This window comes from Leptosomus discolor, chromosome 17, assembly GCF_034619465.1.
Source record: "Leptosomus discolor isolate bLepDis1 chromosome 17, bLepDis1.hap2, whole genome shotgun sequence".
Taxonomy (NCBI): Eukaryota; Metazoa; Chordata; class Aves; order Leptosomiformes; family Leptosomidae; genus Leptosomus; species Leptosomus discolor.
In genome coordinates this window covers 3,812,387-3,840,383 of record NC_141407.1, presented here as the reverse complement: position 1 = coordinate 3,840,383, position 27,997 = coordinate 3,812,387, and the positions used below count along the sequence as shown (strand labels likewise).

The 27,997-nt window shown below is 57.9% G+C and overlaps 2 protein-coding genes across 2 annotated transcripts; one reads left to right on the top strand and one right to left on the bottom strand.

The window, feature by feature from the left end:
- On the bottom strand, positions 1-27,422 carry NECAB3 (N-terminal EF-hand calcium binding protein 3). Its single transcript, XM_086474565.1, has 13 exons — positions 27,330-27,422; positions 22,374-22,398; positions 21,264-21,372; positions 14,732-14,757; positions 14,303-14,400; positions 5,012-5,148; positions 4,698-4,819; positions 4,340-4,419; positions 3,848-3,901; positions 3,067-3,179; positions 1,350-1,427; positions 906-997; positions 1-35 (listed from the first exon to the last, which is right to left on the bottom strand). The coding sequence occupies exons 1-13, from the start codon at positions 27,420-27,422 to the stop codon at positions 7-9; spliced, it is 1,056 nt and encodes a 351-aa protein (XP_086330691.1). The 3' UTR covers positions 1-6.
- On the top strand, positions 6,527-7,645 carry ACTL10 (actin like 10). Its single transcript, XM_086474906.1, has one exon. It carries the CDS (start codon positions 6,527-6,529, stop codon positions 7,643-7,645), a length of 1,119 nt encoding a protein of 372 aa, XP_086331032.1.
- Positions 27,423-27,997: the final 575 nt, after the last annotated feature.

The window sequence follows — 27,997 nt, the reverse complement described above, 5'->3', positions numbered from 1 at the left end:
CCAGGGTCAGTTGTTGTTCATGATCCACCAGGAAGCTGGGGAGAGAGGGGAAGGGGTCAGGGCTGCAAAGGCAGCGGGGAAGAGGGGAGGGGGATTAGAGGTGCCCCCTGCTTGGGGGCAGCTGAGGCTTTTCTGCAGGTCCCTGGCACCTGGCTTAAAAGCCCCAACCACCCTGGGGTGGGGAGCACGGCCTGGAGATGGGTGATGTGCAGTGACTGCTGCAGGGGAGCACTGGGATGTGCGGGACCGGCCGGTCAGGAAGAGCCGCGCCAGCGTGGGATTCAGCCCACATTAATCCATGTTCCATGTTCTTTTACACAAGATCCGAAAGTGTTAGGAAACTGGGGCTTAAACCGGTCTTGGCTGTCACTAACCTCTCCCAGTTCCTCCCATCTTGGGTCAGATTTCCATTGGGACCACAGGGAACGTGCACTTTCCCTGACCTGGTCTCTCCCTGCCTCAGCACCACTGAGCTGTAAACCTGGATGCAGCCCCTGGGCCTGACCCGGGAGGGCCCGTGCTTGGCAGAGCAGGGTCAGGGCTCAGATGAACAAAAATTAAATAACGAGGCATCAGGCGGATTCAAGACAGGGCTCGGCTTATCTGCGACCCGGGAAGTGCCCCCAGCTGCCTGGCTGGCCCAGGGGGGGAGCAGCCCCCCGCCGAGGAGAGGCCCCGCAGCGCCTCCAGCACACGCAGCCGAACCCACCAGGGGAAACGGGTCTCGCTCTGGTTGAAAAAAACACAATTTAGGTCACCCGCCCCCCAAGCCAGCCTTCTGCTCTGCAGGGAGCCAAGGCGCCTGTTCCCTGCCCTGCTCCTGCCCACTGCAAACACCCAGAGCAGGAGCGTGGGCCTGTGGGGGTCCCCGCAGCCCCCCAGGCCAGCCCCACGGCCACCCTCACCTGGGAAGAGCATGGTGGTCAGCAGCTCGGGGGACTCCAGCAAGCTGATGATGGCCCGCTGGAAAGTCTTGCTGCAGCTGGACTGCAAGTGGCTGTGGAAGAGCGCGGAGGGTCAGGAGGGCGCAGGGCTGGGCAGGCCTCTCGGCTGTGCGCCGGGGTCCCTGCCCACGCACGGGGGGACAGGGCGGCTTTTGCACCACCCGGAGCAGGACACCCACTCCTGCCCTGCTCCCCAAATCCTTTCGCAGGGTGTTCACACCCCACCGCTGCACAGGGCCCCAGGGGCGCACTGGGCTGAGCTGGCGGCAGCAGAACAGGGTGCGCAGGGAAGGGGAGCAGTGGGGTCCTGGTGGAGCCCCAAGAGGAACCCATCCCCTTCCATCCCCCCCACCCCCCCCGCCCCCGAGCATCCCGACCCAGCCCCGTGCAAGGAAAACCTCGAACCTTCTCCACGAAGTCACGTCCTGCCAGAACTCGTAAAGGATGAAGCAGGCCTCGTCCGTCAGCTTGCAGGCAGACACGCTGCGGGGACAGGAGCAACCCTGAGCCGGGGCCCGGCCAGCTGGCACGGTGCGGCCCTGCCAGGCCCGGGGGCGAGGGGCACAGGTCTGCCCCTGCGCCTCAGCACCAGGATCTCCACGAGCCGTTCAGGTGGAGCCGCAATTTGTGGCTGCCGGGGCCGGCACACGGCTCCAGGGGGTCCCAAACACAAACCCTTCCTGCAGCCAGGCAGCAGAGGAGCTGTACAGCACCAAAACCGGCCCTGGCAGCTACGCAGGAACCAGCGTGTGCTTGGTCAGGTACTTCCCAGCACGGCCCTAGCGCCACAGCACAGCCTGAGGAAGACGCTCATCCTTCCAGCCCTTTGGAGTAGGTATGCCTCATCCCATGCTCCTCCCACGGAGAGAAACTGAGGCACAAGTGCAAGGACCTGAGATCACAGCATAAAACCACAGCTCGCTGCCCCCCAGAGCGATGCTGTTTCGCCAGGAGATGCTTCCCACACTCCCTCCCGCCAGAGGAACAGGCTGGGGCTTTCTCCGGTCCATGGGAAGCCGGAGGGGGAAGCAGCAGGGAGGCTCAGGGTGCAGGGGCTGGGGAACCATCTGCACTCAGTTATTCCAGCCGAGGATGAACGTTTCCTCCAGCTGCTGCCAAGGGCTGCAGGAAGGGATCAGGCCCTGGGGGGAAGAGCAAAGCAAGTCACCCGGCAGCCAAGAGGCTGCGCTCCCTGCGCGGGGGCCGCAACGCACTTTGCAGTTCCCCAGTGGGAACCAGGAGAGCGGAGTCTCCCCGGGCTTCGCTCCAGCTTTCCACTCATGTGCCCATGCCACGCTACCCAGTTGTCTGCACTAATAGACTTTACGACAGAAAAGCCCATCAATTCCAAAGGAAAAAAAATACCATCCTCTCTGCCACATGTGTCAAAACAAGTATCTTGCTTTTGTTTGGACTGAAAACGCAATTCTGTGCTGTTGGAACTGAAGAGCTGAAAAACGACACTTTAAATGGGAACAGCACGAACATTTCCCACTGAAAGTGGCTTAAAATCTCCCGTGGGAGAACGCAAGCGCCTCTCTAAGAGCAGCCTCCAGGGACATGCTGGCAGTGGCGCGTCACAGAAGTCAGACCTGGGCTCCAGCCTCAGCTCTGTCTGGAGCTCCAGAGTGGTGCTGGGGGGCAGAGCCCTGGTCTCACGCAGGGGTGAGCTTCAGGTGTTGGCAGCTGCTTCCCACCAGCACTACCCACACTGCATACAGCCATGCTCTGACACCGGCTCGCCCCTGGGCTCTTCCCCCGTTACTCTCAAGCCCTCCAGCGCTGGAGGAATGTGTGCATTTGCTCACAGGCTCCTGCCACAGCCCCTCCTGCTGGCGTAAAACCCACCCCGCTCCTTGCCAGACGCTGACAAGTGGTTCTTGCTGAGAGTACCTGCAGCAGGAGGTGGGACCATACTGCAGGCAGAGAGGCTGCTGCAGCCGTCACACCGTCTCGTCCTCTCTGCAGGGTCAAACCTCCGCACGCCAAGCCCAACCCTTGCTCTGTCGAGCACACAAAACTCTCCACAAAACCCCCTTTTGTCCCCCACGGGTGTCGTGTGAAAAGCCCCTGTTCCTGGGCGAGCCGCTCCACCAGCACCGCCGCCGCCCGCCCCACTTACTGCAGGCAGCTGCTCTGCCCGGCCGTGACCTCCGTGTAGGACCTGAACGCCTGGCGGAACTCCTCGATGCCGCTCGTGGCCACCGAGATCTGCCTCTTCGCCACCAGGATGTGCTGCGAAGGGATAGCGGACAAGCGGCATCAGGGACTGATCTGTCCCCTTCGTCCCACCCTGCTCCCACCCTGCTGTGGGACAAGGCAGCGCTGAGCAAGCACAGGACCACGGGGGAAGCCACAAGAAGGGGCTGGCACCACAATGCTGGGGACAAAGCCACGATCGAGTAGCTTCTTCCCAGCTGGGCACGTTGCCTTGACAATGAGGCCTGCACCAACTGAAGATTCTCCATCCCCTGGCGTGGGGTCCTCTTTTGGGGCTGCTGCAGTTCCCTGTGCCATTCCCCCAGCAGAAAGGGACCTTGGGACACCTCCACTGGGGCTCTGCGTGGTCTGTGGGTGCTCGGAGCAAAGCTGGGGGATTTGGGCACTCGCAAGCGGAGCGTTTCCTTCCTCCGGGCTGGCCGTGGGCACCGCCCAGGGCTTTCACGGACCTGGTGGGGCTGCGTTTGTCCCGTGGATGGTCCCACACCCAGCTCACAGCGCTGACTCCCACCCTGCCATGTCACCCGGCAGCAGACCCCGCCCCAGACCGCAGCCAGCAGCTCACCCAGCTGGCTCCAGTCTCGGGGCACAGAGGCTGCGCCAGCACACGTCTGTGTGAGAGAGGGGATGTCTGCACACCGCGGGGTTACCGGCACACAACAGGCAGCAGGACGGGGACTTACTGCATCTCTTCCTTTGCCCATCGCTTCCTCCTTCAGCGGCTCCAGGCGCGGGCTCTGCATTTAACCCCACAGGAAAATTCGTGGTTACTGGGAGAACTTTGCAACAACATCAAACATGGCAGTAACCCACAGCCCGGCCCAGCCCAGCGTGACAGAGAGGTACCACGCTGGGGACATTCCCTTGGGTACCTGTGGGAGAACAGGGATGTGCCCTGCACACCCGCGGGGCTCGGTGGGTCCAGACTGACTTGTCAGGTCAGCGTGGACCATGGAGAAGCCAGGGGAGGGTCAGCAGAGCTGAGGGGAAAGGGGGGCTTTGGAAACAGCAAGGGATGAGCAGCTTTGCAAGTCCGGTCTGGTGAACGGGTGCAGCTCTGTCACGATGCCGGGAGCAAACACCAGGGCCGCTGGCACGGGACGAGGTCCCAGCACCGGCCTGGCCGTCCCCAAGGTGCAGGACAGGCCCCTGCCCTCCTCCCCTCGGCCACACACCTTGCACTCTAGTTTCTCGATGAGCTGCTGGAGCCTATTGATCTGCGCCATCCACTGGCTGTTGTCTTCGACACACACCCCTGTAAGGGGAAGGGCAGAGAGATGTCACTGAAAAAGCTTGCTCAAGACTCAGAAAAAACACAAAAGCTCCTAAACCTCCGATTTGTTTTTCTCCTGAAACTTTTTCCACTGCTTAAGACATACAACAACCCACAGAAGCTCCAGCTGGCATCTGGGTGCAACGGTCCAGGCTCTGTTCTGGACAAGCTCCCCCCATCCTGTGCTCTTGCCCCCACACCCACTCCAGGCTCCGGTGGGGCAGAGACACCAACCCGAGGGACGGCCAGGCTGCAGGTACCTGTCGTTAGCATCCCGGAGTAGGGGTCCGTGGGAGACAGACAGACGTTCTTCTGTCCCCTGCGCCCACATCGCCTCCCTGATCTCAGGCCAACCGAGGTCTCAGATTTCTTTATGTCCTTTCTGAAAGAATAAAATGCAGAAGGAGGGGTTGAAGTCATTCCCTATATGGGGCAGCTTCACAGCAGGCTTGGAAAGGGCAGATCCTGCTCCCAGATGTCCCTCCCAGGGGCACCTGCAAGTCCTGCCCCATGCTGCAACCCCCATGAGCAGGGGTGGGGAGAGGGGGAGGACGGGCATGTCCCATCCCATTACCTCTCCCGTCCTGCCTGCTCCTCCACGGTGTCCACGGCACACTCGAGCGAGGCCTGCAGGGACTGCAGCTGGTGCATGGTTTCCCGCAGCAGGAAACGGGTCAGGAACTGCTCCATCTTCGAGGAGGTCTCGTACCTCTGCGGGGAAGGGGAGAGGACCTGTCAGACGCCTTTGGGTCTGCGCGGAGGGAGCGGTGCTGCATCTGGAGGGGGCTGGCCCTTAAATAAACCCCATGGGGTGGATCCCAATCAAGTTTTTAGTTATTGTAGGAAACGGTAACACATTGCAGGACAAAAGCGGCCTCTGGGTGCATGCCTGTGAGGTCACAGCAGGGAACGCACAGCATGACACCACCCCCATCCCAGCCCCAGCCCCCACAGCAGACGTGGAGCACCGCAGATGGATGCTCCCAAGCCGCCAGGTAAAGGCCGCTTGCAGAAATAGCCCCCAGCTCCAGGGAGGGCTCCGGGGCAGGCAGAGCAGCCCTTGCTGCGCCCAACAGTTCACACACGGCTCTGCTTGCACCGAGGCTCTTGGGACAAGGCTGGTGGGGCTGAGAGCCTGCAGCGGCCCCCCCCGGCACAGGCAGCCCCTTCCAGGGAGCACGCCACCACCGGCAGGGCAGGCGGGCTGGTTTCATGCCCTCTCTCCCCAGGAAGCTGCTCCGATGGGAAGAGATCCCTGCTGAATTCGCAACGTGCACTTGCACTCGGGGCCACCCCACAGCCCGTCCCCACGTCACCTGCCGAGCGCGAGTGACAGCTCCTGCGACCCACCACTCTCCTCCTCGGTCTGACATGCAAGGTGCCGACCACGGGCGTCAGTGCTGGGTGCTCATAAAGGCGGGTCCGGGGGGGCACACAGGAGAATGAAGAGGTCCCTGTGCATCCTGGTAAGCAGGCAAGTTAGCCCAGAGGGTGCCCAAACAGTGGGTCAGGGTGCACACTACGCCCCAGAAGCGTGTCTGAGAAGCACAGAGAGCTGGGGAAGCGCCTGGACATACACATCGGCACCCCAACCCCCTTCCTTCCTTTGCCAGGTGTGACCACAGATCCTCTGGGGCAAAAACAATGAACAGCCGGAGCCTGGAGCGTGGCTCCTTTCCACGGGCCATGGGTTCTGCTGGCAGCACCATTCCCTGCAGCCTGGTCCAACCACTCTACTTTCCTGTCCAGTTTTCACTTGCTTCCTTAAAACTGCCTGAAGTTTTGTCCTTGCTCTGTTAAGACAACCCAAGGGCCTGGGGAAAATCTCCAGGCCCCCAGGGATGGAGACGAGGTACCCAGGGAGGGATGCTCAGCAAGGCAGGGAGCAAGGAGACAGGAGGAAAGGCTGAGGCATGTACCCAGAGACAGACACTTCTAAAGCAGGCACAGCTGTCCTCCACCGGGGCTGAGCCACAGGCCCCCTTGCAGAGCAGGTCCCTGTGCCTGATGTGCCCCCACAAGACTCCTCTTGTTCCACTGCAGGGTGAGGCTCTTCCTCCCTCCTCAGCGTCCCTCAGGAGCGCCAGTCATGCCAAAGCCCGCGGTCGTCATAGACAATGGCAGCAGCTTCACCCGGGCAGGCTTTGCAGGCCAGAAGAAGCCCAAGTTCGTGCTAAGGACCGCGTGGCTGCATCCCTGCAGCGCAGGCACAACATGGGAGACCCAGCGGCATCCCACTGCTGCTGAAAGCACGGCAGGCTGCACCGTAGCGCCCAGAACTTACCCACTCAAGCACGGCATCATTGAGGACTGGGACAGCATGGAAAACCTGTGGAGTCACCTCTTCTTCTGTGGCCTGAAAGCTCTCCCAGAGGAACAGCCGGTGCTCATGGCCAACTCCCCATCTTGCCCCTCCACCAACAGGGAGAAGGTAGCAGAGGTGCTTTTCGAGAGCTTCGGGGTGCCAGCCCTGCACATGGCCAACACCGGCTTCCTCTCCCTCTGCGCCTACGGCAGAGTCACCGGTCTGGCTGTGGAAGCTGGGGCAGGAGTGTCCCATGTCACCCCCGTCTGCCAGGGCCAGACCTGGAGGGAGGCCACTTACCGCCTTGAGGTGGCCGGTGGCTTCCTCTCCAGCTACCTGCACAGCCTGCTGATGGAGAGCCCCAACGACCCCTCAGCGCTGCAGGCCTTGAAGAAGCCAACAGTGATCCAGCTGAAGAAGCAATGCTGCTATGTCTCCATGGACTACAAAGGAGACCTCCGTGACCAAGGTTACCATCATCCAGCCAGATTTCAGGTCCCCGACGGGCACTGGATAACCCTGGACAAGGAACGGTTCTGCTGCCCAGAGCCGCTCTTCCAACCGAAGCTACTCCACCAAAGCTCCCCAGGGCTCCCCGACTTGGTGTGGCAGAGCCTCCAGAAGGTACCTGACCACGCCAGGAGGGACACGGTGGGTAACATCGTGCTCTCAGGGGGCTCCTCGATGTTTCCTGGCTTTCCCGAGAGGATGTGCTTAGAGTTGAACACCCTGTTCCGCAGCACGGACTGCCAGATTCAGGTCCTGGCAAGCCCAGAGAGGGGCACAGCAGCCTGGGTGGGGGGCTCGATGGCAGCATCGCTCTCGTCCTTCCAGCAGGCGTGGACAACAAAGGGCGAGTACCAGGAGCACGGTGCCCACTACGTGCACAGGGTATCCCAGTAGGGAGACGATGGCCATGCGCTCGAAGCGTCCCACTGGCAGGCACTGCCTTGCTCCGGGCAGAGCTGCAGCGGCGGTGGTGACCGAGGGCCAGCTCCTGCGCTGCTGCAGGAGTGCCAAGTCGATTCAAATGCTCCAAAAGAAGTAAACTGCTTTTCAGTTACACTCCCAGTTATTTCTGTGCCTATCCACCATCACTCCAGTAAGCACGTGTCCGGTCAGGCTGGCAACACCACCGCGGCTCGTGCTGCGGCTTGAGGCCGTGCCGACTGGGTACAGCCCGTCGACAGCCGAGCCCCGGCGCTGCCGGCTGGAGGCCGCGCACACCCAGAGCACCACAGCACAGCTGTCCTTTGGGACACACCGCCCGCAGCCGCCGGCACAGGGAAGGGGCTGCTCCAGCAGGCAGGAAAGCTCCTCCAGCAGTCAGGGCAGCAGGACCTGCAGGTCTGCGGGGAGCCACAGGGGTGGGAGGAACGAGCTGAGGGGGAGAAGGTCCACACGGCACCTGCACCGCAGCAGCTTTACGACGGGAGGCGATTTCTCATCTTGGCACTGAAGCGGCTCAGCACGGAGTACAGAGGATGAGCTGGTGAAAACCAAGGAGCTCAATTCCCTCTCTAATTTTGTTATAAAGCTCATTTGGTGCTTCAGGGAGCTGATTCAGTTCACTGAGCAGGCACAAAAGCACTCACCTGGCTTTGCTGCTGCTTTAGTGAACCGACTCAGCTTAGTGGATGATTAGAAAAGGACCAGAGCTCGCACGGGGGAAGCAGCTGGGAAGCACTACCCAGCTGTCACAGCAGCCTCCTCTCCCCAAGGCCAGCCCCGTGCCCGCTTCCTCAAGGGACACAGAAACCACACGACATCACTGTGAGCATGACCAGAGACAGGACTGGCAGGGGGAGGTCAAGGAAGGAGTCTCCACATGACATAGGAGGGCTGGTTCCTTCACAGAGGCATCAACCAGGAGATGTCAACCCCTTTTCTTGACAAGACGAGGAGACAGACTGGAGCAGAGTCACCTCTGCCTTCCCCATGGTGTCCTTATGTGACCCCCAGGGTGCAGCCCAGACCAGGAGCCAGGCTGCCTTCACCCTCCTCGAGTACCACAAACTCCCTCTTTCAGGTCCAAAATAGAGTCCAGCACTGTTACCCCATTACTCAGGTCAAATATTTCCAATTCCTACTGTATTTCTCTCCAACACACAGGAGAACTGAGGATCTCGGATTCCAGCAGCTCTGCACAAGAGCACACGGATGTAACCCTTGCAACACTGGCATCAAAAACCTGTTGAGAAGTGGGGGCAGCAGGGAGGGTCTCGAGCCTCACATGGTCTTCTGGTTCCTCTGCGCCACAGCCAAGCCACCAGCCCAGTGCCGGAACTGTGTCCGCCTGGGGCTGCTGGCACAGCTGCAGCTGGCCAGGAGGGGAAGGCAAGCGCAGAGGACGCTCATCCGCCGAGCACTGCCCTGGGCTGGTGCTGGAGCAGGCGAAGGATGGCCACAGCCACTCCCCACAGCCCGCCAGCGGGGCGAGCAGAGCCCTCCGCCCAGCGGCCCTGCTGCCGGGGGGTTTCCAGCCGTGCTGGAAAATGAATCTCATTTTTCTGCCAGGAGGAGGATGGCAGCGAAGCCGACCAGATGTGACCATGGGAAGCTGAACTCCTGCTCTGCATCTCCAGGCTTTTCCCAGCCAAGCATCCCACCTGCTCCCACAAGCCTTCCTTCCCCACAGCCCCACAAGATGGAGAGCACGGGGCTGGGGACGCCAGGCAGTGACCCTGCGGCTCCCCCCGCCCACTCCTTCACCTCCTCACTCCCAAGGGGTGCAGGCACCGAAATCCCCACCAGCACCACTCCTCTGTGCGTGCTCAGTTCCCGCCAGCCCAGACACGCACCCCCTGCTCACAGGGAGCAACCAACACTCAAACCTCCCCAGGACAAGCCTGAGAAAGAAAGGTGACGACTACAAATTCCCCCCCGGGGTGCAGCGGAAAGGCATCCACGGCACGGCCAGGCGCAGTCTATTTCATTTTGGGAGCTGATCCACATCCAAAGGCTGTCACCCCTCCTTCCACACAGAGGGCACGTCCCACAGCAAGCAGCCTCCGCAGCCGTGAGGACCCACTTAACAAGGTGCACCCCCACCTCCGATGCCTCCTCTCCAAGCCCCGCTGGGGCCAGCTGGGGCCCCCACAGCCTTGGCAGATGGACGCTTCCCCTTGCACAGGGGCCAGATGCTTCTCCCCAACCTCCTCGCTCCCCTTCAAAGGGCCAGGTGCTGGGAGAAGCCCCGGTGTCAAACCAGCCTCCCAATACTCCCCATCCTCTCAACTTTCATCCTGAGGACGGCCTAAATCCTGATGTCCTCTGCGGATGACATCGGGGGATGCAGTTTTACGGCCGCAGCAGGCAGCTGCTCCCACCAACTCCGTGTCACGGCTGCGGGGGGCGCATTCAGTCTGCCCAGAGTCCCGCAGCTCACCCCAGCACCGTCCTTACCCCCCAAACACGCAGGCACAGGCACCAGCCTGGGGTGCCACCTGCCAAAACCCAACTACCAGCCCAGGAACATGCCGTGCTTGGAAGGGCCTCAGCTCTGAAGCTCGCCATGCAGAGGGCTCCCCATCCTCCCGGTCCCAGCACACCCCAGCCCACCCTGCAAGGGCAAAGCAGGATCCCACGCGGACACGTGAGTATTTCGGGTGAGCGCTGCACACGATGAGCCAGCTGCCTCCTGTCTCTCGCCTCGTCAAACACAGCAGGCTCAGGGGAATGTGCCAGAGAGAAGGATGGAAATAACCATCTCTCCTGAGAACCCCAAATGCTGTTTCACCCTTCTGCATTGACTTGGAAAATGTCACACGCCAGGGGAGGGAATCCATTGAAAAACGCACCTTCCCTTCAGTTCAGCTGCCCGGCCCACTTTGGGGCAAACAAGCAAAACCCTCTTGTCAGGTGTTGCACCACGCAGTTCAAACCCCTCGGTAACTAGAAGCTCAACAAAAACATGCTCTGTCTCACCGAGCACAGCATTTTCTGCTCATAGCAACGACTCATGGAAAGGAGTCACGGAAGAAATAACTCAGCAAGCACAAGACAAGGCTTTTGGGTCGTGGATTGCTATTTCAGCTCTGTTGACCCAGATGAAAACCCCAAAGTCGCCAAGAGCTGCTATAATTCTGCTTTTGAGAGGTTTTATTAGTTTCTTATGATGATAGTTAATCTTGGGACAGAGTGGAATAAGTGATCATGTAATTCCTGCCAAAGGAGAAATAAAAGCACCTGACTTGGAAAGGTATTTATGGGCTAGTTTGCGGTGTCTGCAAACCGGAGAATAGAAAGATTTTAGCATACAGGTCCCCTGCGAGAAATATCAGACTGTTTTCCAAGGTATTTCCACATCTTACTCTGATGCTATTACACCGCAAATGCAAAGTCTGGACACAAGATAAGCTTTCATCAGTATACTGCACCATAGCTATCAAGTTGTATTTTACAAATGGATGCGGGAATAACAGAATTTGGAGAAAAACCCTCTTTTCTTGAAGAAACACCTTTTCTTTACAATGCTTCTCTCAACCCAGTGAGGAAGGATGGAAGCACACGAAGACCTAATGATTTGGTTTCTTCCTGCCAACCTGTGGATCCATGATAAAGACCACGAGCAGGTTTGCTGCCCACACACACACTATTTCCTACAGTGACTGCAGGCACTTACACAGCGAGAAGGACGGAGGCAGCCGGCGCTCCCCATGCTCCATCGCAGTGTTTATCCTGCCGTCAACCTGCACGGCAGGCAGAGCTCGAGGAGTCTGCCAGCGAGGAGACGGCCGCTGAGACGTGCCACGGATCCACGCCGGGTACCCTGGCCCACCGCGCCCACGAAGGCATGTGTGGAGGTGGGAACCCTTGAGACCAAAAAGGCTTTCGGTGGCACTACCTCAAACCACGGCTCCCAAACACAGAGCTGTGGCAAAGTCCCTCCAAGCTTTGGTTTCCTTATTTCCCTCTCTCCTCGCTGTAGACCAGGACGATGAGCTGAGCAAGGCGGCCCCAGCTCCCAGGCTCTGCTGTTGCTGCGCTGTCGAACAGCCCAGGCTCTCCGCCTGTCTTCCTGCTGGTGAAGTGGGCTCGTACTGACACGGGCCTGTGCCCAGCTGTGGGTGAGTACCTGGAGGGTGCAGGGGTGAGCAATCCCGCGGCAGCAGAAGTAAGGAACTACCAGAGGTGGACCATGCCCTAACCAAGCGATGCTGTGGTTCGACTGGTGAGACCCAGCTCAAGTCAGAGATCGCTGTCTCCTAGCTAGCCTGGGAGTCACCACCTCCCCGGGAGTCATGTGAAACTTTCTTAAATACAGCCTGGGAAAAACAGGCAGGGAAAACAGATCCTTCAACATCTGTTGACTCCACAGCCCTGCTCGGGAAGCAGAGGTTTACGGTGAGGGCCGTTGAAGCAGGCAGGTCTCCTCCCATCTGCTCAGCACACAGCATGGCTGCACTTCCAGCAAAAGCAGCTCCCTGGGATGAATTTTCATCCGGCTCTTCCAGGAGGCTGGTCTCTCTGCCAAACTGGGGCTCTCAGTTCTCAGCCATGGTGGCATTGGAGGTGTTTGAATTGATGGAAATGAGGGATGGACGTGTAATATGGGAAATCTCTGTTCTCTGCCCCCTCCCCTGGCTGAGAGCTGTGAGCTTTGGCTAAAATCCAACCTAATAAACCCACTAATCCCGTAATAACCCCAGATCGAGTCCCATTCTGGAAATATAAACGTGGGAATATATTCAGGGCACAACAGGTAAGAATGCAGCATTTATCACCTCTGCCAGCCTCTAGCAGCGGCAGATTTCCTACACCTCTGCAAGAGCCCTGACCACAGGGTTGGAGCATTGCCCTCTCCTCCCTTCTCCCCAGCTCAGAGCCCCATGGACCAGGGGAGCGCAGGGAAATGTTTCCCAGGAGGGTCAGTATCTGCAGCAGGGCACCCAGGAGCTCAGGGCTGGGATCAGAGCACCCGATCAGCACCGACGTCACCCGGTGAGAGCAGAGCTGTGAACATCGGGCTGCCCTGGCCCCCTGGCTCCGGGCAGATCCAAACAGGAGTGGAAAAGAGTCTAGAAAAATCTGTTTCAACAGGGAAAAGGTGCTTCTCTTTCCCAGGGAACACCTGTGGCATCAGAAACAACGAAGTGAATGAACGCATCGTGCCAATACCGTGACACACAGTAACTGCGCTGCCCCTTCCAACCCCTAACAGCCTGTGGTTCTGTGTGTCCTTTGGAGAAATACATGAATATACAAATTAATTACCAAAACAAAAAACCAACCAGAAAAGAACTGAAATAAAGCATAGCGCTCTGAAGAGGCTTCATTCTCTCCCTCTGCACTTGCATTTGATAACTGTGAAGGGGGCCAGACAGCTGAACCAAAGAGAAAATGCAGTTTCAAGTGATTCCTTCTCCTGGCATGAAATTTCCCAACGTACCGGGAGGCGCGGTCAAGGCTGGATCTGGCCGGAGGAAGACTCAAAGAGAGGGCAAGAGCGTGACTGACACTACAGGGGCACAAACACCACTTTGATGACTGCAGAGTGACAGCAGGACCGGTCCCCCTTCGCTTCTCCGTCCCATCAACAGGTCAGTGGACAGCGCACACCTGGATGATGCCCTTCACCTGCTTCCCACCAAGCACCAAACCACCACATTTAAGGGAAGAAAGGGCCGGCCCTTGCCACGGCTGTAAACAGCATCAGCCCCAAGCACACGGCTAAACCACTGAACGCATTTCAGACGTAAAGGGGACTCCTGGTCCCCAAGGAGGGTCCCTTCCAGTAGTGGCCACTGCTTTTTCCACAGCTGTATTTAGCCCACAAGGCTGCGCACAGCAGACCTCTGCTCTCTAACGCAGAGGCCGGGGAGCTCACAAAGCAGGAGGCTGCTTGCCCTAATTAGCAGCCTCCAATTCGCCTCCCATCAGCACAAGCTGCAGGGAGAGGCAGAGCATTCACCGCAGGGATGAACTCGGCACAAGGCTGGGAGTCAATGAATTTCACCAATTCCTACCTTCTCCCAAGCGCCTCGCTGCTCCCCACAGCGGCCCTCCTGCCGCAGGGACCTGCCCCCTCTCCAGCAGCACATTTTTGCTCCTGTGAGCACAGGCTGTGCTGAGCACAAGCTGTTGGGGTCAGGCCAGAGCGGGCTCAACCCTGAAGCCCCCATTTCGTGCCACACAGCATTGTAGAAAAGACCTCGCTTTGGCTCAGAGACACAACACAGAGATTACCAGCGATGCCCCCAGAAACAGTGTCCCCAGGCAGGACCCTGCAAGTGGTCTGCAAGGAGTTGGTGAAACGACCGTGGCCGGAGCCCTACGAGGAAGAGAATGTCTCCAGAGCACAAAAGCACTGTCTCTACCCTTCTTCACCTCCTCCTCCTCCAGCACAGCTCCCCCTCCTCCAGGCGTGCTGCAGGCTGTGCTGCTGCAGCACTCATCGCACATGGAGACAACCCAAGCGTGTACAGGCAGCCCCGCTGATCTGGGAGGCACCACATCTGCTGCCTCAGACAAGGTTAACGCTAAGCAAGCAGCCAAGATCACCACGGCTCCTGTTAGGCACCCGTCTGCCCCACCACCCTCCCGCAGTCCCATCCTTACCAGCTTGGTTTTGTCCATGGCTGCCAGGACCGCAGAGTTGAGGGCTTCCAGGGCAGAAAGCACGTTCCTGTATTCTCCCAGATACGCTGAGAAATAATCTGAAGCAGGAGAAGACCATCGTGAGCTTTCTGGGCACCTCCACCTCCACCTGCCCTACACCTCTTGCTTCCTGCACGCAGCCCAGCACTGCAGGGTGGCATCTGTGTCCCTCTCCAGAGCAACACTCCCACCTGGACTGAAATGAAGAGTCCTTTCCTATCCCCTGGGACAAAACATCCCATCCCCTTGGGAAAAGCATGGATGCTCTCTGTGCTGCGACTGTCAATGCCAGTTGACTGCCCAATCCTGCCCAGGTCAGATGTGCACAAAGCCCCACCACAGACCCTTAAGAGAGCAAACCCTCCAAGGCAGGAATATCACCCTACTTACCACACAACTTCTCTGTGTCCACGTTACTGCAAGAAACAGAAAAACAAGCTCTTGTGAGATAGTGGGGCTGGTTCAGGAGAAACAGTTGTGGTGAGCAGGGTCTTGAGGGCTTGTCTGGGGCCCTCAGTGGATTCACTGCTCCTCCCACGTATTTTCAAAAGCTGTGTTAGAAAAATAAAAAGCTGCACAAGTTTAGAGCCAGCAGCTCAGAAGCTGTGCCCAGCACTTACAGCACCCAGGCAGGGCTGCAGAGCATCACCTCTGCTTCAGGTGCTGAAGGAGCAAGCAAGGCTGCTCCACCACCATCTCCCAGAGCTGGAGTGTACTGGGAAAGCATCTGTGAGAGCAGGATGGGGCCAGGATGCAGGTCAGGGGAGCCAAGCAGTGCCCCACATCCCTGGGCTGCCCAGCTGGGTCGGCAGCCCCATTTTTGAGCCCTGGAGCAAAGCTTTCAGCCAGGGCTCCCTCCTCATACGTCACTTGACCTCAGCCCAGGTTCTCCCTTGTGGCTGCCCCATGGCACCAGGCTCCCTCCTCTCCCATCTGCCCCACAGATGCCCCCAGCTGCTCCTCCCCTGCCTCCGGAGCCCAGGTGATGTGGGGCTGCCTTCAGGCTCCCAGGGCAGAGGGCTAGATGGCTTCATGGCCCACAAGAGCGGTTGTTCCTGCCATGAAGACCATTAAAGCAGGGACTTCGGTCCAAAAACCTGGAGGTGGGAGCCGGCCCCCTGCCCCTTTTCAGTAACTGAGAGTACAGCACTGGAGAACCAATGCTGTCATCCCTGCAGGGCTTGGACAGGTCCCTCCTGTTGCTAATAAAGGTGCTGCCAGGGTGGAGCAGGAGGAAGAAACATCCAGAAACAGCCACATGTTTTTGGGATGGGATGTCAAGCAGAACCATGGGTTCGCATGAAGCTGTTGGACCCACTCAGGTGGCCAAAGCCACGGAGGCAGAGCTGCTTGCGGTGCCTGGCATCACCTGCAGAGCCTGCAGGGAAACGCCCTAGGATATACTTTATTCAAATCAGCCTCCGCTCAAGAAATTCTGCTGTCTCAAAATCCCCTAAATGATTACAACCATTTTTAATCCTGATTGGGAATGTGCAAGAGAGCACAAAAGAGAGTTTAAGTGCTGTCACACCCAGAGGAACCAGTGATACCTGGGGTTTGCTGGGCTCCAAGCACAAGGACAGCTGCTGTGATACTGGCCAGAGGAAGTCAAATCACGGCCACGGTCACCCTGTCTCCCCTCTGACATTGCTCACATGGCAAAGGGGCAAAAATGCCCCGAGGTAAACTGAGGGAGAATGTGCAAAGTGTCCACAATGCCATGCTGGGAACAGGTATAATAATTTAAGCAAAATCTTCCTACAGGTTTTCCCCCCAAAATCAAACACTGGTTTCTGTGTCTCTCTTTCTGCTGGGCTTCCACTTAGTGTACTTTAACAACAGGCAGTGCTTTAAATCGTGAAAATATGTTGGTGTGAGGTCTCATCACAGACCTGCAGCAGTGGGACTGCAGACCCCTTTGTTTCGGGAACCGCATCAGGCACCTTCTCAGGCAACGGAGACGGGCAGTTTCAGGATGTGATTTGGCTCATCTATTTTAAACACCCTCCGCAGGAGCTGATTAAGGCAGGGCTCTGGCACATTGTCCTGGCACTGAAGACAGTTTTTAAAGTGGATAAAAAAATCCAGTGTTTCCCATGAGACACAATACAGATAACCAGCAAAACCACAGCCCCTTCTTCTGCTGACTCTGCTCCATCAAACTTTGCTGATCCCACCTCTGAGTAGCTCCACGCATCTGACCACAGCTCTGCTAAATAGAGCAACCGGGGTTTGAATTTAAATGGGAAAAATGCCTTGCTCCTTCATTTTTCCACTTATTTCTGAAAGCTGCCTGGAGACTGCAGAGCCACCGCTGCTGCCCAGCCACAAGAGACCTGGCACCACAGCATCCGTGGCACTGCTTGTTAGACCTGTGTCCCAGGGTCACAACTGCAGCCACTGGGGCCCATCCAAGAGATGGGCAAAAATCACAAGAGGGGGGATATGGACATGAGGTAACAACATACACAGTGAGACACCTAATGCACAATGGCCACTTCTTCCCACGTTCTGCAGCCTGCAGCGGCCCCCAGGGCACAGTTATGGGCAGGACAGAGCACAGCAAGCAAACCATAGGACCAATGGTGCCGTTTTCACGCTACCAGAAGCTACTTCATACCAGAAGGCAGGAGGAGCGCCTGTTAAGAACCTGCACATCAAATCCCAACCCATTTTGCAAGGCTGCAATGGGGCAGCAGGCTTTGCTCCACTCCTCTCTCTGCCATCCCCTCTCCCACTCCAAGAGAAGAGCCATCCTCTGCCTCCAAAGCACTCATCCTGACACTCTCCACATTTCTACATAGCTGTATTTTGACTGTGCTCAACCCACTGATTAACTGTAATTAGGCTTGAACTGATGATGAAGGATCTTGTCATCATTATGCTGTTGGGATTTTGTCAGAATGTGCCTGGAATTTATGCAAGAAAACAGCAATCAGCTTCAGCAAAGCAGATGGAATTTTTTTTATTTTTATCATTTATCATGTTGGAAACCTCTGCTGCCATCACAGGTCTGGTTTCCAAACCTTTCCAGTGTGACCCAGAGTGTTTCCGTCACTCTCCATCATTCAGAGACTGGCAGATGCTGTGGCTCTGAGTCTCTGACTAAAGAGAGGGGAGGAAAGTTCACACAAGTCCCTTCTTCCACAGAACCAGAGGCTTGAGGTTATTTCCACTGAGAGTTTTTAAAAACCACCAGGTCAGTGCTCCCACCCCTTTCACTTGTGGCTCCAGGTCAGACACAGGCTCTAGGCAGTCTGTACCCAATTCCTGCCACCACCACCTGACCACTCTCAGGCAAAGGAGGATTTGCCAGACCTTATTTATCTAAATTATCCCGACACATGCAGGACAGAAAGACCCGCAAGGTCCACACAACACTTCCCTGGGCAGGTTTCACAGTGCCCTGCAAAGAGCAGGAGGCAGGCAACCTGTGCAAGGTGACAACGCTCCGTCCAAAGCCCTTTGTAACTGACTCTCCATTAAGTCGTCCCCGTGAGACCCCGGGATGGGCGGCCACCCCCCCTGGCCGGGCTGCAGGCGGACGCGGGGCTGCTCAGAGAACAAACCGCACGGCGCGTCTCCCTCGATGCTTCTGCAGCAACGGAGCTTTTCCATCCCTTCAAAAACATTTGCCTCTTCTCACCCAGGCATTTCAGTGGATGAAGATGCACTCTTCCAGGAAGACATATCTTTCTGTTCTGCGCCAGTGCCAGAGCTGGTGTGGAGCTTCCTGACAAGCTGAACAAAACAGTGGACCTAGCTCCTGTACCAAATTGCAATAAAGAACTGAATCTGGTTTCAACATAGTTTTTTAAATGCCAAAGAACTAGAGCAAGGAGATATTTAAACGCCAAAGTGGAACAATTTTCAGAAATGCAGAACAAAAAAGGCCTTATGGGGAAACATAAAATCTGAAGCGAACACAACAGAGGTGCCTGGCACACAGGCCACAGCATCCCACCTGAGTACCGGCTGGATGGGAGGTGAAGATCGGATGGGAAGGACAGGGAGAAGAGGAGAGTGTGCTGCCATGGGCTCTCTGGAAGGAGAACAAGTAACATATGAGACCTCTGAAATACTCATCTTCCCAGATGTCAGCTTTGGGAGCCAGGGCAGCAGCTGCAGGTCTGCAGTGATGGGTGAGGGTCAGGACATGTCTGGGCAGTGCTCCATTACCCGGGTGTGGAGAGTGCCTGGGTGTAAATGTCTCTGTTAGTGTCTCTCCTTGGGTCAGGCTGGCACTGACAAAGAAACACAACTTTCAGCCTAGACCTGATGAACACAGCACCCTTGTGGTCAAATCCACCCCCCCGGACTAAGGGTGAAACTTTCCCATCATCAGAAAAGCCACACGACACAGAAGCAGCGCACCAGGTATGTCTGTAGAGCTTGTAGTTGCTTTCCAGCTTTGTAATACTTTGAGTATCACCTCGGGTAAGAGCTCTTGAATCTGGCAGCAAATATTTTTGAGAGCTGGCTGAAGTGAAGCCCCTGCAGTGCAAGGCAAGCAGGCAGCCCAGAGGAGAGAGGCTGTCCAACCCCTGCATTGAGGGGACAGCAGGGCACCAGCACAGCCCTTTAAAAGACACCAGAGGTTGTACAAAGGAGCAAGTCCCCCTGCACACCCCAAAACCGAACACTAGAAAGTCCAGCTCGACACACAGAGCCACAGAGATCTCTACAAGGCCCAGCATGCGGAACACTGCTTGATTTCCATTACCTGCCACTGTGCAGTGGGCAAGCAGTCCCTGGGGACAGGCCTGTCTCTCCAAGTCCCTCACCCCAGCAGGTACACGGCACTGGGTCAGGATCAGAGCACTCTGGCAGACCCGGTGCTGCCCCATGTTGTTTGCACAGGGCAGGATGCCTCTTACCAGACAATAAGTTGAGCACCAGGCTCCACTCCGGGAGGTCCTACCTCCTCCTCATCTACGAGCTGGGGATGAACCTGAAGAAATCAGGTACAGCTCCCTGCTGCCACCTCCCACTTCCCATCCTGTTCCCACCTGCTCACACTGAAGCTGTCCCATGCACTGACCCTGCACACGCGTGCATGGCCATGTCCTAACAGGGACAGAAACAAAACGACACCTGCAAGGGCCTCAGGGCTGACTTTCCCTTCTGCTCTTGCAGAAACAAGGGCATCCTCACAGGGCTGGAGGGACGGCGTCTTCTACGCTCGCTCGAAGTCACTGAACGCAGGCATTTGGAGACCAGCTCTGTCCACAGGGACCCTTCTGCTCTTCATGGCAGAAAGAGATCAAAGACCCCATGGTCATGCCCTGCTAATAGATGTCACCAGCTCAACGCTGCAACAGCCACGTTGTCATAGCTACCGCACCGTCATTACGGGTAACGAGCTGGAAAGCACGGCTGCAGCCAGGGCCGCGCACGGCTCCCAGAGACAGCCTGCCTGCACACGGGGCCTGTCAGTCAGTCCTGTTTATCTGCTCTGGACAGACGGACAAAGCCCGACGTGAAAGTGATGGTAAACAGGAAATCTTCACCATTCAGTTAAGGCCACAGTCAAAACTCTTTGTTTTACTGCAGTATTGTACGGGGGCATGACTCCAAGGTCACCCCAAAATGAAGCAAGAGGAAAGGAGCACTGGCAGAGGAAAGGGAACGGCTCACTGCTAACTCCCTGGGATCACAGCCCCGAGACTATTTTCAGGAGACCCCTCCTGCTGCCCACGTCCAACAGTCCCAACTAGCAGGACAGGCAGCAACAGGCAGCCAGGTTTGAAAGAAAGCAGCACCAGCGGCTGCACACTTCAGCCCACACCTCTGCCCCATCACTGAAGTGGAAGCATCAACTAAACCCACCACCACGGCACTCAGCGGGAGACAACCAGCCCCACTCCCCCAGCCCTGCGTGGATGATGTGGGGACTGGCAGCCAGAGCCTGCTGGGTACCCCCTGTCAGTGGCTCAGTGGCTGCTGGCATCTCAGCACAGAACAGGCGCTCCGCGCTGCTGCCCTGGCTCCCTGCAAAGCCCTGGGACCAGCATGGGCAGCTGAGGCTGCTCCCAGTTACCTCTCCCTGGCGGGGACCTGCTCAGACACCACCCTGCCCACCATCAGAGAGGTGCAGGAGATCCTTCCTGGGGTACCAGGGAAGCGGCACCGGCCAGAGCTGAGCCTGCTGCCCCAGACCAGGGGGAAGCTGCAGCCACCTTCTCACCCAGCAGCACCCCTCCGTTTGAACAGGCAGGCCCCAGACGTGCAATTTATCAACATCCAGTTCCTCCCAGTGCCAAAACACGCTCGTTCACAGCAGCCAGTAGGGCAGAGAGACCCCAGCAAGGCCACGCTGACATCCAAAAGACTGGGATGAGAAACCCAGCCGAGCCCAACAGTCTCCTCTAGATAGCACCAGTCAAAAGGAGACCAGGGCTAAGTGCAATTACTTCTCCTGTTCTTTGGGGGTTTCTTTTTTTAAAAGTAGCTGGCCTAAATTCACAGTTACACTCATAAGGCCCATTTCTGGTGGAAGGCAGCTCTTATGTAAGTGAAAAGCGGTTCCCTGTGTCAGCAGTGGCAAAGCCTGCGACTTTGCACAGTCTGTGCATCATCCTCACACCACCACACGCTCCTCGTGCAGACACACAACCTGCTCTATAGAGCTGTATATTTCTGGAATACATTTTTCAAACTAATGCAATTTAATTTTAAATGGATGCTTGCTTTTACGGAACTACAGTAAATCCGGTAACAACTGTTCCCAAAATGTCTGGCTTCTCTCACCACCAGTGCCCAGAGCTGGTGTCCAATGGGTTTTAACATCTGTGTGTTACAAGAGGTAGGTTTATCTCACCCTGACTATTTATCACACCCGCCTCCAAATGTCCTCCATCTACAGTCAAGCAGTTTTATATTCTCCTTCGTCTCCTCTCCTCTGTGCCACCACGGTACTTACTCTGAATGACGCCTGTCAATGCCACTGAACAACTCCCACAGCTCCTCCGAGCTGAGGATCCCATCAGCGAAATAGTTCTTGAACTCCTCAAATGACAGCTTCCCATCATCTGCATTTAAATAAAAGGGAAGAATAATTATAGATCTGCAGAAAGAAGCACACAGGCCCCGCGATCCTCCCAGCAGCGTGGGACGGTTGGGCGTGTTGTGCATAATAACAAGAGCAGATATCTCATTGGAAGCATGTCCCACCAGACCCCATCAAAAACCCAGGAGCACTGGCAAGCAGGGCCACTGCTGCTGGAATTTCAGGTGGGAATTTCATCCCCTTCCAACCAAAAGACCCCGCTGCAACATTTTCAGAAACGCCATGCAGACACTCTGTACTTCGATGACTGTCCAAGCTGATTGTGCAAGTACAGAGTCGGTTACAAACAGCACAGTGAGAAGGTTTTTATGGAAAGAAAATCTCTGCATTGACTCAAGAGCTTTTTCCTTCCTCTCTGTGGAAGACTTCAGCTCCTGGGCTGCATTTTGATCTGCAACAAAAGCAGCTCCTGGAGCCTGCAAGCTACTGTGAAGGAGAATAGACCAAGAGGGGGTGGGAAAGCTCACAGAAACGACTTTTGATTTTGGACTTCTTGGTTTATAGGTGCCAGATTAAAAACCAGGTAGCAGAGCCTTACTCTCAAATGCCAGGGGCTCCAGCGGGCATCGAGGAACAGAGGCACCTGTAAAGCCCCAGACTGAGCGCAGAGCCTGAATCAATCCTGCAAGGGATGGAGCAGAAGCCTGACGGCCCCTGGGCTGCGTGCTGCACAGCTTGTTTTGCCTCCCCTTCTCGCTGCTAGCAGCTCAGAGGAGAGATTGTGTGCAGGCAGGCAAGAGAGGGGCTTGGAAGGGACTCTGTCCTGCGTGGCACGTGGATGGTGACTTGGGGGAGCCCACTGCCCCAGCCCCTGGTCAGGCCCTTTGCTCCAGGGCCCGTTCCTCCAGGCAAAGCAGAAAAGCATTTTCCTCGCAGCCAGGGAGCTGCTTGCCCTCGTCCGCCTTCACTCTTTCAGCCAAACCTCCCAGCGGGGACAGGCAGCGGCAGGAACAAAGCACTCACCGTTCTTGTCGGCTCGCCGGAAAATCTGCAAGAGAAAATACGACAGGGTTTAGCGAGGCAGGAGGGAGAGCAGCACGGCTGAACGGCGAGCCAGGCAGCCCCCGGCGCTGCCACTGGGGGAAGAAAGCCTCCTGGGGCCCGGGGAGCAGCCCCCCACTGCCAGGGCTGCGCAGGCCAGCGCTGCACAGGCTGCTCTGGGGAAATTCCCCTTTGCAAACCATTCAAACCCTTCCTCCTCTCCAACGTGCAAAGCTCTCGGCACAGCCACCGACCCCCAGCGAGCCCCGCACTCACACTGAGCATCTTTTAGAGAACACAGAGGGAGATGAAGCAGAAAGGGCTTCGCTACACTTGTGATGAAAAGTGTTTAATTTTTCAGACCCTTTAAATGAAAAAACATTAAGCATAAAACCACTCCATAACGGGAGCACTTTGTGCATCAGCGCTGACACTTCAACTGTCTGCACCGAGGAGCAGCTCTTGTCCTGCACTTTGTAATCACCCTTCACAACAATCCTTCCTCCACCACCTCGACACACACACACTGTAATTATTAATTAATGAATTAATTAATCTGTAACTCATTCTGCCACACAGCACAGCTGGAGAGCTGCTCTAATTCAGGGTCTCAACCCAGGTTCCCAACCACAAGGTGCGTGCCCGCAGCTCAGGAGAAAGCTGGGACTGGCTCCTCTTTCACCAATAATTTTTGGAAGGTCTGGGGCTGACTCCGGTGAGGAACAGCATCATTTCCGAAGCCTGGGAACATCTCGCCAGACTGAACAGTACAGAGGTTTCGGCCAGCACGTTCTAATGGAGCCAGCGACAGAAGGTTGTGTGTGCAGCAACTTTCTTCTTTTTAATCATCCTTTTTAACCATCCTGATTGACAGAAAAATCTGAAGGTCTGAAGAAAGATCAGGAATGAAAAAGGGCAGGAAAAGGGGAAAGCAGACTTTGTTATATTCTTTTCCACACACCTGCAAAGCAGAGACCGCTGATAAAAACGCCCCCGGACGAGCTCTGCTCCTTGCCGCAGGAAGACGCATCGCTGCCAGCTGCCCCCTCCGCCCCCAGCTGCCTTCTGCGCCGCTCACTGACAGCTTTGCTGCGCGTTTTGAGGGCACAAGCTCGTATCTACCCACTGAAATGTCCCTGAAAAATCACTCTGAGGTAAAGAAACAGCTGCCCAGAGAAACTTCCGCTGCTTACTCCCGAGGAAGCCACTGGCTTGCAACTGCGCAGAGGCTTTTCTGACGCTGGTCCCAGCAGGGAGCTCCCTGGTTCTTCCCCGTGACCAAAACCAGGAGCAGGGACACCTCCTCAGAGTATGCTCTTCCGAGCAAGGCAAGCTTCTCCTGCCCTGAGCTGCTGCAGGGAACAGAGGCTGCCCTGAGCAAACCAGTGTTAGGTAACGGTCCCTCTGGAACGCAGGAAAGGAGGGCAGGCGCTCCCTGAACTCACTGGATGCGCTCTGGAGCTTTACCACCACCAGCTGAGAAAGGAACCCGCAGCTCCCACACGCTGGGGATTTCTCTGGATTTTAAAGCAGAACTTTTCCAGGCTAAAGGGCTCGCTTGCGTAGCAGGGGTCTCACGGCTGCAGGGTTACACATGCTAGGGCTCCTTGGCTGCAGGGGCTGCTCGGCCTGCAGGCAGGGTGGCACCAGATACCCGCGCCACCCAGCCGCCTCCCTGCCTCGGCACACCACTTCCCATCAAGGCAAAAGCTTCATCCTGCAGAGCTCTTTCATTAGAGGGACGTGTGGCTCATGCACCGACATCTCTATGACTCCAAATGCCACTGAGGCCAGCCAGCTCATCCCAAAGACAGTCAAGCGTCACCCAGACACTTAGCATATGCAGATCCAAGCGAGGCCAAACATCTCCCACTCACAGGCTGGCCTTGCTCAGCAGGGGCTGTCTGCAGGCTACAAGGGAGAGCACGACTTCAGGGGGGATCCCATGGGGCTGAGAAGGTCTCTAACCCAGGGTGAGCCCATCCTGGATTCAACATGAATCTCAGCTCAGAGCTGACGCTTCTCCCTCGGACACGGGATGCTCTGCTCCAGCGGTGCGTTACAAAAGCACCGCCAGTGCGCACCTGGCAGCTGCCTGAAGCTCAAAACAAATCAATGTGGTGCAAGCAGCAGAGCTGCAAGAGCCCTGTGAGGCAAGGCCACGGCTGCTCCCCGTCCCCCAGGGATGGTGGGGCTCCTCGCTGTCTCCAGCGAGCCTGTCCTTGGCCCACCCCAGCTGCAGAGGGGTGCCTCGGTGAGCCCTGCACACACCAGAAAACACCAATGGCTCCTGCGTACGCAGCAGGATCCAACTCCAGCCAAGCAAAAATAGTGCAGAGCTGCTCCCGAGCATCTCGGGGTGACTCCCACCCCCGCCAGGTCACAGGCACAGGCACGGCAACGGAGGTAAATGCCGCTCCTGGTGCAAGAGCCCGGTGCAGACAGCAGCCCTGGGACAAAGCCAGGGAAAAGTGGTGCAAAGCCAAGCTGGGAATGGGATCAGGTCTGCGTCGGCTGCTGGAGAGGCCCTACAAGCAATCCCTCGCTTGCACTCAGAGGGGCTGGCAGTCTCAGAAACACAAGGACACTGCCTCAAGCCCGAGAGATGTCCCTTAGCCCCCAGCTCCTGGTCTTGGGTCCGAGCAGCCGCAGCCCCGCTCAGTGCCTGCAGCAGCGGACACACTGGGACCGATGGAAGCAGCAATGAACTGGCATTTATTTGGGGATAAACCCACACACACCCCGGGAAGGAGGGACAGGGCTTCTCCTTGCCTGCAGGGCTGGAAGCAACCGCAGCTGCTGGACACACAGGCAGGGACAGGCCGGCTGTTGGGGAGGGGACAGCCACCCTGGGGACACCGTGCTCACTGACCCACCGCAGGCTAACGCAGGCTGCGGCCAGGCGCCGGCGACAAGCAGCAGGCTGTCCGAGTCTTGTCTGAACCTCTTGTGCACCACGAGGGGAGTAAGCAAGCCCTGAGCACCAGCCTGGGGGACGAATCTCCCAGAGTCTTGAGATGTCTGCACAGAGAAACAACTGCGATGGCAGCACTGCAGCTCATACCACGCCTGCAGCGAAGCATCTCAGGCAAAGCCCTCCTCCTCCTCACCTCTCCTGAAGGCAGGCGATCTGCTGGCAGGGAGACAGCAGCTCTGCTCCCAGGGGAAGCTCCGGCTACCACCCAGGATCTGTCATGGGCAGCCTTCCCGCTGCCCAAGGGGCAGGCTGGGATCCTGCCCCACTGCAGCAGGGGGCAGTTCGCCCCGGCAAGTCTTGGGGGACAGCTAGAGACCAGCCAACTGCCCAGACCCAAAAGCGGAGATATTAAACTCACCCTGCCAAGCTCCGGAGCTGAGGCAGGAGCAAGAGGAGCCACGGGAAGAGGAAGGGAAGCCGCCAGAACCCGGAAAGCAGCTGCTAGCACTGTTAACGCTTCCCATTTTAATTGCCTTAATGACGCCCTGAGGGATAGACGTGGGACTCAGTGAGTGCCCCGAGGAGCTGAGCTGGAACACAGCTGTCACCACCAACCCCCCTCCAGCCCATCCTCCATCAGCCAAGTAATTAGTGCAGTTAATAACGCTGGCTGAAGAGCCTGGGGTCTGAAATCCCCCCAAGACAGGAGAGAGACCCTGATCCCCAGCTGGAAGCTGCGAGCACCACCCCAGCCGAGGCAGCCATGCTTTCCAGCTGCTCCCTCGTGATGCCAGGAGGTCCTCCCCAGGCAGAGGACCGGACCAGGCATGGCATTCACCTTCCCAAAGTGCTGCCTGAGATCTCCTGCTTCCCTCCTCTGGGATGAACTGGGGCACGGTGGGGTGGCACCACTCAGACCAGCACAGGACAGAGATGACAGCCAGCACTATCCTGGGCTGTCCAGGTGCTGGGGCATGACACCAACCCTCACCCTTAACCCTGTCTTGCTTTCTCCTCCCCAGTCCCTGCAGCAGGGCAGGGGCAGCACCTCTGCTCACACTGTCTCCTTGGCTCCACAGGGTGACTTTGACCTCAGTGGTGCCGGACACAGAGGAATGCAAGGGCTGGTGGCTCACCAGGGAAATTCAGGTGCTGCCCACCTGACCCAGGCACGCTGCAGCTCACAAAAGATGCCCAGGGGCAGCGGGGTTGAGCACCTCTGATGTGCTCCAACAGCGGAGGTGGGCTCTGACCCTGGCTGTGCCACTTGCCCTGGGAGATGGCCAGGCATGCAGCCACCTGCCCACCCTACTGGGTCCCCCAGGGGAAGAGATGCTGCCTCCCCCAGAGCCCTGACCCCAGGGTGCGCAGCTCCCTCTAGACAGGAGCACCCTCACCGTAGGGCTTGAGAGGATGCGGTGTGACGGGAGGCAATGTGCCAGGACCTGTCCTGTGAAAACGAAGACAGCCACCATCCACATCTTCAACTCCCCCAAGCCACCCACAGCCACTGGGATGCCCGGCTGACCTCCAACCTGCACAAAGAGCATCTTCCTCCACAACTCCTGGTGTGTTAGGAGTGGGCAGGGACGGGGGCTGCAGCGAGCAACAGACACGCTCTGCCTGTGGGATCCCACAGCTTTTAACAGCTACACGGTACCCTCTGCAGCTTTCCTGCCAGACACACACAGCTCCAAGAGTCACGACAGCCAGCTCTTGATAAAGGAGCGGGCTATTTCTAGCCACAGAGAGGCCCATAATTCAGAAAAACGACACAACAGTGACTATTATTTAAGACATCACGACCCACGCCTTGATTCACAGCTTCAGGCCTAGAGCAGCAGCAGGGCCCACTCGCTTGTCCCTTGCGTTTGGTCCCTCAGCCGGGGCAGGCGGGAAAGGGCCTCCCCCTGACGCGTACCCGTGCGGCCCCACCACGGCTCCCTGTGAGGGGGCACGGCAGCCCGCCCGGCCCGCGCTCGCCCCGGGGCTGCGACAGGGGCTCGCCCCGCGCTACTCACGTCGTGGAAGATGGGGAGCGGCTGGCGGCGGGCGGCGGGGCCGCGGTCGGCTGACAGCAGGCACACGGCCAGCAGCTCGGCGCACGCCATCATGGCCCCGCCGGGCGCGGGCGCTGCGGTGCCGTAGGGAGCGGTGCCGTAGGACACGCTGCGGTGCCGTAGGGCGCGATGTCCCGCGCTGCGGTGCCGTAGGGAGAGGTGCGGTGCCGTAGGGAGCGGTGCCGTAGGGCACGCTACGGTGCCGTAGGGCGCGATGTCCCGCGCTGCGGTGCCGTAGGGAGCGGTGCCGTAGGACACGCTGCGGTGCCGTAGGGCGCGATGTCCCGCGCTGCGGTGCCGTAGGGAGCGGTGCCGTAGGGAGCGGTGCCGTAGGACCCGCTGCGGTGCCGTAGGGCGCAGTACGACGCCGCAAGAAGCGCCGCGCGGAGCTGGACGCACCCGAGCGGCTCCCGCAGCCGCCAGGCAACTTTGCCTCCGCTGAGAGCCCGCCCCCGCGGCGATCCGATTGGTCCCGGGCGGTGATTGGCACCTCAGGGCCGTGCCTCTCGTTGGCGGAGGGGAGAGGGGCGGGGCGACGCTGTGAGGGGCGCGGGGGTGGCGGCGGGGGCGCGGGGGTGGCGGCGGGGACCGGCGTCGCGTTCCCGGGGCTCAGTCGGCCGCGGGGTTAA